The sequence below is a fragment of the Haliaeetus leucocephalus genome, unplaced genomic scaffold, assembly GCF_000737465.1.
Source record: "Haliaeetus leucocephalus isolate CR32 unplaced genomic scaffold, Haliaeetus_leucocephalus-4.0 Scaffold13, whole genome shotgun sequence".
Classification (NCBI taxonomy): Eukaryota; Metazoa; Chordata; class Aves; order Accipitriformes; family Accipitridae; genus Haliaeetus; species Haliaeetus leucocephalus.
The window spans coordinates 3057586-3071774 of NW_010972449.1; the positions used below are offsets into that span (position 1 = coordinate 3057586).

General features: G+C 43.7%; 1 protein-coding gene across 1 annotated transcript in view; it reads left to right on the top strand.

Annotated features, from left to right (window-relative positions):
• The first annotated feature begins 412 nt into the window (after positions 1-412).
• BCR (breakpoint cluster region) overlaps positions 413-14189 on the top strand; it is a 101446-nt gene continuing 87669 nt past the window's right edge. Inside the window, exon 1 of the mRNA XM_010575139.1 lies at positions 413-1928. Coding sequence (XP_010573441.1) covers positions 413-1928 — 1516 coding nt within the window. The remainder of the gene's footprint in view (positions 1929-14189) is intronic.

Sequence of the window (14189 nt, forward strand, 5' to 3'; positions counted from 1 at the left end):
GCCCAGGACGGCGGCGGCAGCAGCAGCAGCGGCAGGAGGTGGGTGGGGGGCGATATTTACCTTCCCTCCCCCGCCCCGAGCCTACTCCTTTGTCCACCCACTTTGAAGTGCTCTGGGATCGCCGGGGTGGGAGCGTTGTTGTTCGCTAGCAAAAGATCAGTCATGCCGGGGAGAGAGTAGCGAGTGTACGGGGGGCTGGGGCCGGCAAAAGCTGAAGGAGACGGGGAGGAGAGACTGCTCCGAGGATTGCTGTTTGCCTCCCAGCTTCCCTGCATGGACCGCGAAAGAGACGCATTGAGTTGACCCTGCCGGAGCTGTTTCTGCTTCTACTGCGAGATCCGGTTGGTTTATTCCCTCCACCTCTCTCTCTCCAGCCTCCTTCCCGTATTCTCCACTTACTCCTGTATGCAAAATGGTGGACCCTGTGGGGTTTGTGGAGGCTTGGAAAGCACAATTTGCAGACTCTGAGCCTCCTAAAATGGAGCTGAAATCTGTGGGAGACATTGAACAGGAGCTGGAGATGTGCAAAGCATCTATCCGGAGACTGGAGATGGAGGTCAACAAGGAGAGGTTCCGCATGATTTACCTGCAGACTCTTCTGGCAAAGGAGAAAAAAAGCTATGATAGACAGAGGTGGGGTTTTAAACGTGTTTCTCAGTTGCCTGAAGGGGGTGCAGAGCAGCACATCCAAGACCTGCATCATCACCAGTCTGCTGACCAAGACGAATATGAAAAAGGCAAGTCACACCACGGGGAGGAAAAGTTCAAACCCAGGATACCCTCTCTGCGGAAGCTGTCTACCCAGAGTGACGGGTCAGACCTGTCGCCTTTGGACAGCCCCCATCATGGAGAGGGAGACCAGGACAGGTGTAAGTACTACGGTGAAGAAAAACTGAAGAGAGTTGTAGAAGATACAGAGAATCGCTGTGATACAGATGGCTCTCCTTCAAAACACAGATCAGCTTCCACTCGCAGGCTAGTGGGATCTGCTGAGAAAGAGGGGTCATTTGAACCTATTTCTAAGGAGAGAGGGAACAGCACCAGTGTTGCAGCCCTAAGGTCCAATTTTGAGAGGATTAAAAAGGTTAACTCACATTCTTCTGGAGATAATAAGGATGTTGTTGAAAAGCCCTTTTATGTGAACATGGAGTATCATCATGAGAAGGGTCTAGTAAAGGTCAACGATAAAGATGTTTCCGATAAAATAAGCTCCCTTGGTAGCCAAGCCATGCAAATGGAACGCAAAAAGTCTTTGCACTCCCTCCCTTCTAACATGGTACCCAGCTTCAGCGAGTTCCAGAGGCCTGCTTACAGGGGAAGGTCCTCGGAGAGCAGCTTTGGCTATGATGGAGAATTTGAGGATGCTGAACTGAACCCCAGGTTTCTCAAAGATAACCTGATTAATGCTAATGGCAGCAACCGCTCACCTTGGCAGCCCATGGACTTTCAACCCTATCAAAGTATCTATGTTGGTGGAATGATGGGGGAAGGAGAAGGGAAAGGACCTATTCTGCGAAATCAGGGCACAACTGACCAGGAAAAACATCTCACGTGGCCCAGGAGATCCTATTCCCCCAGGAGTTTTGAAGATATTGGAGGAGGATATACTCCTGATTGTAGCTCTAATGAGAACCTTACCTCCAGTGAGGAAGACTTCTCCTCAGGGCAGTCCAGCCATGTTTCCCCCAGCCCCACCACTTACCGCATGTATCGGGATAAAAGCCGTTCTCCCTCCCAGAACTCTCAGCAGTCCTTTGACAGCAGCAGTCCACCAACCCCCCAGTCTCAAAAACGGCACAGGCAGCAGCAGGTCATTGTGTCTGAGGCTACTATTGTGGGTGTACGAAAAACAGGACAAATCTGGCCAAGTGATGGAGATTTGCCTTCTGGGAGATGTCACCAGGACAGCTGCTTCCATGGGGATACAGGTGTGTACCAGCTCTTTGTTTAGTCTTTTAAATGTATGGAGCAGGAAATAGCATTGTGGAAATGAATGGGAGAGGTTTTCTAGGTGATCCTGGGTGAATCCTTCTAAGGGGGCAACTGTTTAATGTGAGAAGTCTGTGTTTATTTTGTAGTTGTCCTGTTTTAGGAAGGTCCTGCAGAAGTATACATCAGGCTGCGTTTTAGGAATACAGATTGGATTTGCAGAAGGGTTGATTCAGGCATCTCTTGAGAGGATCTGTAGAGTCCCATGTTAATCAATTTTTAAAGTTTCAGTGTGAATGCTGAGGTGAAAAGGGGCTAGAACTGTTCAGTATTCACCACCTGATCATTCCCTCCCTCGTATTCTTGCACTGAGGAGTAGTTAAACTCTACCTCAGAGGTAGTAGTGTGCCAACATGCTACAACCTGAGGGTTTTGCTGGAACTTTACCAATAATGATGCTGCTCCCACAATCTTGTTTTTTCCTGTCTGTATTAATTGGAGTGCTAGTTTCTCGTTCTGTCTCGTGTCATCCTTCAGTTAGAGCTGATTGGAGGGGATGATTGTGCAACTCTGTTCTTGAAGCTTTCTGCTATCACTAAGTGAAAGAAGAACTTGGAATATCAGGAAGCCCTGAGGGAGAGCTGTTAGTATAATTTCAGCAGAGTCAAAATTTTTGTTTGGGGAAGAATGGGCAATGTTTGAACCCGTTGTTATGTAAGCCATTTGGTGTGTCTGTGGAATTGCAGTGGATTTATAGTTGGTGGAAGAGGCAAACAGTGAACCATGTTGATTCAGATAGATTTATTGAATGTATGTGGACATCTGAATCTATTTAGCAAGGCAAGGCACATAATGTAAATAGCATCTTGTGCTAACACCAGTAGTCTCCTATGCAGAAAATGAAAATCAATCAAATCTAGGAATGAAAAAAGCCCAGTATGATTGTTTTGATAGACTTCTATCATCTTGTGGGTTTTATTTGTTTCTTTGAATCTGTCATTTTAATAAGGGGTTAACATGTTATTTGTCAATGTGACTGAATTCCTGAAGTAGTAGATTAATTGTGAGGCCTATCAGAGATGTCACTTTCTCAGATTGTGTGAGTTTGGTGTATTAGTTCTCAGAAGAGTAACTTTCCTGGAAGGAGGTACCTGGTTTTCCTTTCCCTGCCGACTGTTCTTTGCCAGCAATACTTTTGGGAGTAACAATGGAGGGAGAACTTTTCCCTGTTGTCGTCCCCCCCCCGCCCCCATCATCCTTACATCCCGTTGTGTTACTGGAAGGCTGTACAGTTGTAACAGATGTTCACTGTACATGAAACCTCAGCACCCTGTCCTCACAGTGACTTCTTCCTTATCAGATTGTATATACATACTTGTTTTCTATCTGGCACTACTGCATTCTTGTTCTGTTTTATGCATATGTTTGTATCTTATGGGTAGTACTTGCAATGCAGGGGAGAGGCTGGATCTTGTGCTGGTTTAAATGGAGCTGCAGCCATCTGTCTCTGCTCTTGTTTACTGATGCTCTTTAGATGACTGGGAAGCCTCCTGGCAGTTGCAATTTTTGCAGAAGGAAACAAAGGGGCAAAAATAACAAAGGTTGATAAAGCTTGAGGATAAATTCAGCTTTCAGAAAGGCAATAGATAATTTTTATTTTAAATAATTAACTGGGATGCTGTGATAAAACAAAAAAAATGGGCTGCTGAAAAGTTGGAACAGTTACAATTCCTCATTGGGCTGCAAAGCTTTGTCTCTTGTTCCTAAGGATGACCACACAATTGCAGGCAAGGACAGAATGTAACTGATCCACCTTCTGCTTTCCTCAGCATAGGGGGTAACATGGCAAGCTTAGCAGGAAACTTCACCAGATGGCTAATCATTACTGTCTTGCACATTAGCTGGTGGCAACTTTTTACTTAACCAAAAAGGCTTGTGCCTTCAGGAGGACTGTGTTTCTGATTAGTTCCTACTGAGCATCATTTTATATGAATTTTCTTTCTTTCCTGATTAGGAAGAATTTTGATCTGAAACCAACTGGCAGAACCTCTTTTTCATAAAACAAACAAAAGGCATGAGAGATCACTGTGTGATTAGCTGGCTGGCCACCATTCCCAACTATCATGCTCTGATGCAGACTGTTCTCCATCACCACGTGATATGAAAGCAGTTCACAGATCCAGACAGCTTTTCCTGCACCTGTGGTTCAGTCAGCGGTTCTGCCAGGCTTCCCTGAAGCTTTCCTTGAACAGAGTGCAAGTTTGAATCACAGCAGGTTCTGCCCAGCCTTAATGTTAATTAGCATCAAGTGGGGTTTGTTCAATAGTATTTGGCTTCTTTGTGCATTCAGATTTTTGTATGCTTGCTGACTTTGCTTTTCATTACTCTGGCCGTAATAATGTTGAATGTGGTGTGGACAGGTGCAATGGGAACTTTCTGTCTGGATCTGCTGCCCCAGTGCACCTTGAGCTTGGCCACCGGACATGTGCTGTTTTGTCCAAATTCTTTCCTGAGTTTACATTTGAGTGATAATTTCCCACTTCTCTATTACAAAAAAGGACTAGAAGGAGGTCACCTAACTCTTAAGTGAGTGGGATCAAAGCAAAAATTTGAATCTGGGTTCTTGGAGATGGGTTATCAAAAACCTTAAATCAGACCAAGCTGGTAGGCTTGCAGTTTTTTCCAAGGAGCAGAATGAGAGCTTCAGGGTTGAGATTTGGCAATAACTGTACTTGCTATTAAATGTACTTAATGGAGCCCAGGCAAAGATATTTATGTTAGGATTAATTATGTATCACTAATTTCCTGTAGTGGGAATAGAAAAAAAAATCATGTCTTAATTCTGTGCTAAGCTTGAATACTTTTACTATGATTGTGGAGGAGAACAAAATTTTTAAAATTCTGTCTACTGTTAAATGTTAGTTGCAGAGACAGACACAAGAGAAGCCACTTGTGCATTTCTGCTTATAATCAAGAGGAGAATTGCATAGTGCCATTATGCAGCGACGAGGCCTTGCAATGGCCTCAGTTGCGTCAGTTTTTTAACTAGTAACAGTTTGTTAATTGAGGAGCAGACTAGAATTGTTGCTTGGCTTTATAGCTTGCTTCATAAAATCAGTGCATGGTCTCTCATAGCTCTGTGTGTGAAATGATTTTATCTATCTGCATAACAACATGGAAACTCTTATCTGGAGTCCACACAGATAATATTTACCTGCAAAGCTGCTTCCTTAAAGGTGCCCCAGTAGTGACTTCTGTTCACTTCAGAGAGCTTGATAGTGCTCTCCAGAGAGTTCTGCCAGGCTTTCTCTCTAGAAAGCCACCAACAGCTATAGTGCTCGTTATAAGGTCAGTTTGGGGATATGTGTAATTTAATTCCATTGGGAGTAAAGTTTAACTTACTTTAGCCTCTACTAAGTGTGAGAGTGCTGTCCCTTTTTTCAAAAAATAATGTCCCTTTTTGAAGAGCATGGAGTGTTCCCTATATTTTTAGTGAGTTTGATGTAGACAGAGGAAAGAGTGCTGGACTTTATCTATGCATGTGAACTGCAAGACTCAAAATTCCTGTTAGCTGAGCAGGATGCCATTTTAAAGTGCATACTTACTTAGAGCTGTAGATTCTTCAGTTTTTGTATACCTTAAATGCCTGACCAGATAGGCAAGCATCTGAATTTCCTGCTTTTAAGGTAATCCTTGACACTACTTAATTTTAAAGCCCCAAGAAAGCATGAAGTAAGTCGTCATGGAAGGACATTGTTCTGTACCAGTTACTGCAAGGGTCTGTTCTGAGTTGCACGTTCTGAGATCTTGGACAAATTTCTGAATTCTGCACTTCTTCTACCCACTGTTGTATTCTGTGGATTTTACAAGATGCAGTTTGAAAAGTGCTTTGCAATGTTTTAGTGGTACAGACGACTCAGGAAGGGACATGCCAGTCCTGTTGCTGCTGTTTAGAAACACAACTTTCCTTTGAGCAGCTGAGGCAGACTCCAGTCCACTGTGTAGTGATACTTCCTTCTGAGGATCTGAAATGTAGGAACTTTCATAATGTGCAGCTCGCTTGTTAATTTTAAGGGCTGCTGGCCACAGGTCCTGCTGTCAGTCCATGACTTATATTGGGTCAAGAATGAGGTTTAACTTTTCTCTGACACTTGCTAAACATGTTTTAATCCTTTGCTGTGGTGATCAGTGGATTTCCTAGGAGCAGTGATGACAAGATGCTGTTTAAATGCCACCGCCACCCCCCCTGCCTTGCTTTCCAGCGATTTAGTGGCTTTTGAGATTACCAAACTGCTTGTGCTACCACTCCCCTTTTCTTAGTCTGGGGGAGTGCAGACCTCCCTCTCTCCGCCAGATTTTTCTTTCTCTCCAGCTGGGTTTAGTGGAATCTATGGAGCTTCTGCTTTATGTCCCCAGTGACTATAGTGGACTCTGCAGTCCTGTTTGTTTTTGTTCCTTCTTCCACAAACAGTTGCTAACCTTTAGCTCAGGCCTACCGTAAGTAATGGCATGCAGATAGATTTTATTTTTGCTTTTCTTAGGTTCACCCTAGATCATGGAGTTTCTCCCACCCAAACGTTTAGGTTCTTCTGCAATCACAAAGCACCTGCCTTTGAAATGAGAGTGTAAACCAACCCAGACAGTAGTTGTCTGATGCTGGGAAGCCCCGGAGAGTGCTGATGTCACCTGATCTGTCTGTGTGAAACTCATTTTCGTGGTCCATGAGAGAGATATTGAAGTGGGACTGGCTTTCCTGTGGAGTAAGTAGACAGAGCACTGTGAATTCTGCAAGTAATGGGTTGGGTAGAAAGCTGCTTGTCATCACTGCATAATTAGCAACAGTTTAAAAGTGGTCTGTCTGGCAGTAGAGATGAGCCCACTTTGTGCAGCTGCCATTGCTGCATGAGGGCCTACCAGGCAGGCAGTGACCTGTGGCTGGGTGGGTGAAATATAATACCAGTGCACACTTAAAAGTTTGGGAGTGTTGTAGGAACTCAAGGTTAGGATCGAGCTGCAACAGAGCCATATGGATATCCATGCAGCACCCATACTGTGATGACCACAGACTGGTATCCTGTTCTGTATGCCAAAACAATTGGACCTAGGTGATTTCAGCATGGTGATTTCACAGGACCAGGGACTAGAGCCCTAAAGTATTGCAGTGAATGCCACACAACAAGATGATAATGCCTTTCATTTGAGCAGGAAATGTGCAGACAAGTGGAACCACGCTATTAAGTCTGTGGCTAAGTGAGCTGCTCCTACAGTCCTTACTGACTCTGTTCAAAGTACTAAAAAACCGCTGGTTTATGGGCAAAGCAGTTGAACTGTCAGGTGTGTATGAATTCTGCATCCATTCTGCTTCACAGTTGTCAGCCTCTGTCCAAATGATTTCAGAGGAAAAACACAGAGGTTGCTGTTTTGTACAAAATTTTGGTCCTGCCCTAAGAAGTGGCAGGGAGAGTTGGAAGCATCTATGCCTGCCCCAGTGCACTACCTCCTCCAAGATGGAGGCTTCTTTCTAGGTGGCTGAAGGAAAAAGCAGAGAAAGGAGTAGAAGAACCTGGTGTCTTGGTACTTTTTTGCACTGGCTTCCTTTTCTGGGTTAGGTGGGTTTTCACCTGTTTTTCCCTTGCAGAACCAAAGGTGGACAAGGGAGCGAAGAGCTGAGGATGGGGCTGAGCATGGTAGAATTGGTTAGGGTTTGAAACTAATGAAGGGACTGGGCTGGTGGAGTGAAACTAATTGCTGTATGGAGGAATAGGCAAACATGGGGAGAAGATGGCTCTGTCTTTCTCTAGATTGGTATAAGAACTGACCATGGTGTATGAAGTGATTTACTTGTGCAAGTAGGTGGTGGACTATGAAGCAGTGAAATACATTGGGGAATGAGGTGCTTTGGTCTCTTTTCACCTCTGGCAAAGCAGTTGCACAAGTGTGTGGTTTTAACCTTGAAGATTTTCACTGTTTAGTGTAAGTATGTATGACCCCATGTACAGACTTCCAGAGCTGCAAAATGGGAACATTTTACTATTGATTCTTGCAGTTACGTTCTCTGAAGCTAACGTTGAGACAAAGAAAGCTAGGAGCTTACTAATTTGTAGAATTAATTGTGCTACCACCTTTCCAAAGTGCTTCCATTTGTCTAATATCTCTGGTTTGGATATTTGGATAAAATGCTCAGTACTGTGTTCAGTCACTTCTTCACGGACAGCTTGCTTTTCACTGCCACCAGGAAGCTTCACTGAGGTCTGAGCAAAGGTAGTAAAATGAGTTGAGTGGAAGGGCGAGTAGGCATCCTGAGGAACAGACTTGGGAGGGGGGAAAAATAAGGTTTAATTCGAAAATTTGCTAAACCTTCAAGTGCGGGTTAGGAAATGCTTATTTGAATACTGTGCAGCACACTATAGCTAATGATACTCTTAAAAGAAGTGTTGGGGGAGGGGGAGGATGATTTGTAATCCAAATTTGGCTTTGCAGGCTATCTGAAAGATGGGCCAGCAAAGGAGACAGAAGCCTGTGAAGATTTAGGCCCCAGTAACAGGCTGGAAACAGGTCTCTATCTTCCAGTTCTAGCACGTTTAGCAGTTTGTTCTCTATTGCTCTCCCTCTCTCCCCAACCTCTTAGGGATAAACAGTTATCGTGCAGAGTCAAGGGGGACCTGTATTTCAGCTTCAAGGAATTTTGGAGGTCAGTCCATAAAGGTTAATGAGGTGAGACTTGGCAAGCTGTTTGAGGAGAATTGCTCCATTCCAATTACCATAGGCAAGCATATTGCTGTTCATGAAAATCAGACTGTTGATTGGAGGGACAGCTTATCTGGAGCTTGCTTTCCCCCAGAGAAACCAAGACTAGCAGGTTTTTTTTGACTGTCTCCTCTATGATTTGTTCTGCCCAGTGAGATAAGCACAGAAGGAATAATAAGGACCTGATCCTGTTCTTTCCCTGGTGAAATATCATTGACTTTAGTAATCTCTTGCTGGCACATGTAGGAAAAGAAACGGTGTTCTGGTACAGGTTGGATGGCAACTTTGCTGTGCAGATAGAGGGGTAGACTGCAAGTGACAACAGAAATGCTGGTATGGATTAGTTTGGGTGAACTGCATGTGAATGAAGTGCTTCCAAAACAACAATTTGAGTGTCTTAAGTTACAAAGCAGGTTTTGGCCAGCTCACTGATAACAAAGTGGATTGCTTTCCTGATCCTGTCTTTAAATTACATGTGATGTGAAAGTAACCATAAACTAAGTAAATCCTTGAATGTTGGTCTGTCTTACTGCTGAGGCAGTTTTACAAATCTGTAACTTCTCTGAACTTGTTTTGAGTTGTATTGTACGTGTTTTAAACAGTAAAACTGTCTCACGTAGGACCAGGGTGGTATATTTCTGTCACAAAATCTGGTTGTGGTTTGCAAATCTTCCTGTTACTAAAATAACAAAAGCATGTCTCTCTTTTTTCTTATTCCCAACTGCCAAAATGGTATCTCTCAGACCCTTTCTTAACCAGGTTACGGCTGATGTAGTAATCAGATTATTGCAAATGTAATTGCAATCTCTGTTTCAGAGAAAGCTCTGCCAAAACGTGGCAGCTGGAGCTGAGTTAGTTGCTCATAGCTACATGAATACATGAGGAATACATGTGTGAGAATCCACAATGATTGTCCTGTAGGAAGAGTGAATTAGTAAAGTTCAGTCTGTTGGTTTATACTACTGAATTGTGCCTGTTGGTATTGCAGGCCCTTTGCCTAGTTGTTATTTTCTGTTATTTTGTTATTTGCAGTCATTTCACCAATCCTTGTTGCTTCTGGTTTTTTTGTGTGTTTTGTGGAGGGAGGAATTCTTTTCTAGGGAGAATAAATCCACCACAAACTTCCTTCTTTTAAAAATAACATATAAAAAACCCCCATCCTCTTTTGGAGCTTCTGCACAGGTTAGGTCTCACTGAAGTATCCAAAAGCCCCAAATTACTTGCAGATTAGTCCATGCTAACAGGGTAGTAGCAACTGCAGCAGGCTGCCATGGATCACACAATATTATCTGAAATCTAATAAGCCAGTTTTTGTAGTAGTTACTTAATAGTGAGCAACTGGTGTGTTTGGACTCAGCAGCTCCTCTGTGTTTGTGACCTGTCCTTGATGTGTGAAGTGCACTGTGCAGCCTTGGCTCACTATGTTTACTTCTTCTTAAGGACTTCGGAGTATTCTATGCTCAACACTGAAATGCAGCTATTTCTCTGATGGGGTATGTGCCAGCTATTATGCTATCAGAAATTATATACTCCCTTGGCTGCAAAGCGAGGTAAGGAGTGCCCATTTTGAACCCACAATATGGGTGAGGCTGGAGCAGGCTCTAGTTGTTAGGATAGTTTAAAAAAAAAAACCAACAAAAAATGACCCACACAAAAAGCCACAAAAACCCAACAAAACCCTCAGTTACCTACAGTCATATCTGTGTGTTCTTTTAAAATGGGCCAGCAGCTTCCTAGAATAATCTGTTCTGAAGAAAAATACCTCACTCCCTGGAGCATCAGGCTTCAAACGTGTCTGAGCTGCTAAAAAGTAAATGTGATTGGTCTGTTGTCACTAGGGAGGTGTAACATACAAACAGAACTGTATCTGCTGCAGTCTACAATTACATAGCATGGTATAATTTTGCCCAGGAAGATAGTGATGGCTTGTCAGCCTGGCTGGGCTCAGGGCTTCCCAGAAGAGATTAGATTATGGTGCTTAGTAGGAGCCAAGGCACAGAAAAGCACGTTTCTGTGACTGTTAGCATCCAACTGCCTCAGTTCATAGCATTCTTCATTTTGGTGCCTGCTAACGTATCTCTGCTCCTGGATGTTTTTTTATAATGGTCAGCACTGAATCACCACATGAAGTTTCAGAAAATAATATGCTGAGAAAGTGATTTGATCACTGTTGGAAGACTTCTGTGTGTTCCCCCCCCATCCTTGCCCTTTACCTCTTCTGCAGACTGTCCCCTTTGTTTGAATCCTTCTAGGTTGAATGTTTGAGTGTGGGAGTTCCCTTTCCCCTTCCCTTTCCCCTTCCCTTTCCCCTTCCCTTTCCCCTTCCCTTTCCCCTTCCCTTTCCCCTTCCCTTTCCCCTTCCCTTTCCCATCTACTTTTGTTTTACATTCTCCTGAAGTGGTCATTGGACCTCTCAGTCTGATAGGATTGAAATCTCTGTCATCACTCTAAGAAAACATGGTAATGCCTCAGCTGGCAGTGTTCTATCATTGTCTTTGAGGAAATCATGGTACTTGGATTAATATATTTGTCTTTGCTAATTGTACTAATTACTTACTTGAATTTGTGGATTAGCCAACAGAGAACATCCTGTTGTAAACTTCTGTTGCAGTTTTCCTGTCTAAGCCTAATTGTGGTGAATGTGAAGCCCAATGCTTAGCTTTGATTAAAGGTGCGTTGTACAGGTGATGTGCGGACTGCACCACATCAGTGACTGCAGTGAAGAGCAGCACATCTTACAGTCTGTTCCTTGTTTTACTTTTCTTGTTTTTCTTTAATAAAAAGCTGATGAATGAAATCGGAATTCCAAAGAGGAAAAAACATCTGACAACCTGTAGTCTTGATGAAAAGACATTCTTCAGCCTTGGGACATACACCACTTCTCTAGTCAAATATTGATCATCCATAGCTCCTGATATGGGGTAGATGGATATCAGGAAGAGAATGCTTTAGCCAATTCCACAGTATCGTCTCAAAGGCACTCTTGGCTTCCTAACTTGCTGGAACAAGTATCTCCAGCAGACATAAGCATGCTGCTCAAAGGCGTTCAAGAGCTGCTTCTAACTATGACAGAAAACTAGTACTTAACACAAGCAATACATTGGAGCTAACAATCACCTGAATAATTGTTCAGGTGAACCTTTGGTTCACCCTTTTCTCAGCTAGCTTCTTTCCTAAGGATCTTACCCATAGGAATGAAGTACACTGCGCATCATGTAACTAGTTTGGGTGCTCCATGGTCTGCTGTTGTCCTCATTCCTAGGAGACCTGTGATTGTAATGAGACCAAAAGGCAGATTTTGCTAACAGAATTGCACAATGAGCACATATCTGGTCAGATGGAGGGGTCTGGTGTGGGAACAAGGGGACTATGGCTCTTCTGAAGATACTTGAGGACTAAAGACAGCATGTGCTTGCCTCAACAGGGAGTCAGGGAACCACTTGCTGTCTTACAATTATGCAACAGTTCAGTTTTTTTCCAGCACAAAGGCCTTTGGCAGACCTGACTGATGGTCCCCGTGCTCTTTTCTGATGATAGGGATCAAGAATATTCCCTGTTTTTCCTTGGTATTTCAGGTGGAGTATTGAGCTACAGGCCTGGCAGCCTTCTTGAATTGATCTGTACTGAGTGACAGTAATGAGAGGTTGATGGCAATTTTGAGATTGTTTACATGGTCTGATGCTCTTGTCATTCAGATGAGGGCTGGGTTCTGCTTCATGTGAGTGCAGGAGCTCTCATATCTTATGAATTTAGATCAGAGCATATTGAAGAAAATTATTTTCCACTTTTCTGTATTCCTAAGTGTGGTAGGTTGACCCTGGCTGGGTGCCAGGTGCCTACCAAAGTCGCTCTATCACTCCCTCTCCTCAACTGGGCAGGGGGGAGAAAATATAACAAAAGGCTCATAGGTTGAGATAAGGACAGTTTAATAAAGCAAAAGTTGCGTGTGAAAGCAAAGGAAAACAAAAGATTTTATTCTCTACTTCCCATCAGCAGGTGATGTCTGGCCACTTCCTGGGAAGCATAGTGGTTGCTCTGGAAGACAAATGTAAAATAACGAATGCCCCTTCTTCCGTCTCCCTTTACTTAGCTTTTAGAGCTGAGCTGGCGTCTTATGGTATGGAATGTCAGTTTGGGTCAGCTCTTCTGGGTATTTCCCCTCCCAAGATCTTGCCCAGCCCCAGCCTGCTGGTGAGGCGGAGGGGAATGTTGGAGAGACAGCCTTGATGGTGTGCAAGCACTGCTCAGCAGTAGCCAAAACACTGGTGTGTTATCAACACCTTTCTAGCTACCAATACAGAGCACAGCACTATGAGGGCTGCTATGGGGAGAATTAACACCATCTCAGTCAGACCCAATACACTAAGTGATGTTTGAACACATAGCCCAGAAAATGCAGACCTGTCACTGCAGGCATTTAGTCTTTGGAGAGACACTTCCTCAATTCGGTTTGCTGAATTTCTTGAAGGTCCCCCTATGCACAGCTGAGCAGTTACACAAACCCATAAACCTTTCCCTTTGCAGTTGTTGAGAAACCACACTGCTTTGTATAGAAATATTTACATAGGATTTATACATCACTTCGACTCTTTCTAATCCAAATTGATTTTGCAACTTCTGTATGCACTGAGTGAAGTAACTTTATATTAGTAAACTGATAGTCAAAGTAAACTAAAGATTTGGAGCTACTGGAGTACTGGTTACCATGAAACCATACCAGAAACTTTAGGTTCTCTACTTCAGTATTAGGGAAGAGAAGATGATCTTGCTTCTCCTCCAGTAGTAGCGCTTGTCCATCTTGCGGGGGGTAGGAGTGGGTAGCACCCTGGGAACAGAGCTGTAGCATCTCTAAGTCTTGGGACAAGACAGTATTAAGGTGGGGAGACATGTATCCCAGGAAGATGTAGGAGACAGAAGGTCTGATTGCAGCCTCCACCTCAGAATGAGGGGTATATCTCAGCAGAGTTTTAGTAGATGGTTGATAGTATCACGATGTTTCTTTTAGTACCCCCCCACTATTAGCTTGAGAGCTCCCTGACAATGTCTGCAATTTGACATTGATTTTATCTTTATACTCTTGTTTGTGTTCAATTCTCTCACTGCTGAAAAATTTTGCATTCTACTGAAAAGTTCCACCAGGGAGGTGAATAGGTGAGATAATGCTGACCCCAGCAGAGGAGAAAATCTAGCACTGCCTAAGGTAAATAAAGAAATGGCTGTACCTAGAAGAAGCAGGTGCCTATACCTGTGCTGTGGAGGGCAGGCAGGTATTGGTGCACCAAACTCAGCTTCAAAGGGAGCCCCTTGAGTACGTCCAGGGGAGTGGGGCGCTGAAGGATGCCTCCAGTAAAATCCGCCTGGTAAGGTGGTAAGAACATGAATTCTGACCATGCAGTCACAGAGCTGAAGTCAACTTGCCGTTACCAGAGTTTTCTTGTATTGCTAAGAGGGTCAGGGTTCACATCAGGAAAAAATATTATCCTCATGGAAAAGAGGTAGAGTTTGGAATAACT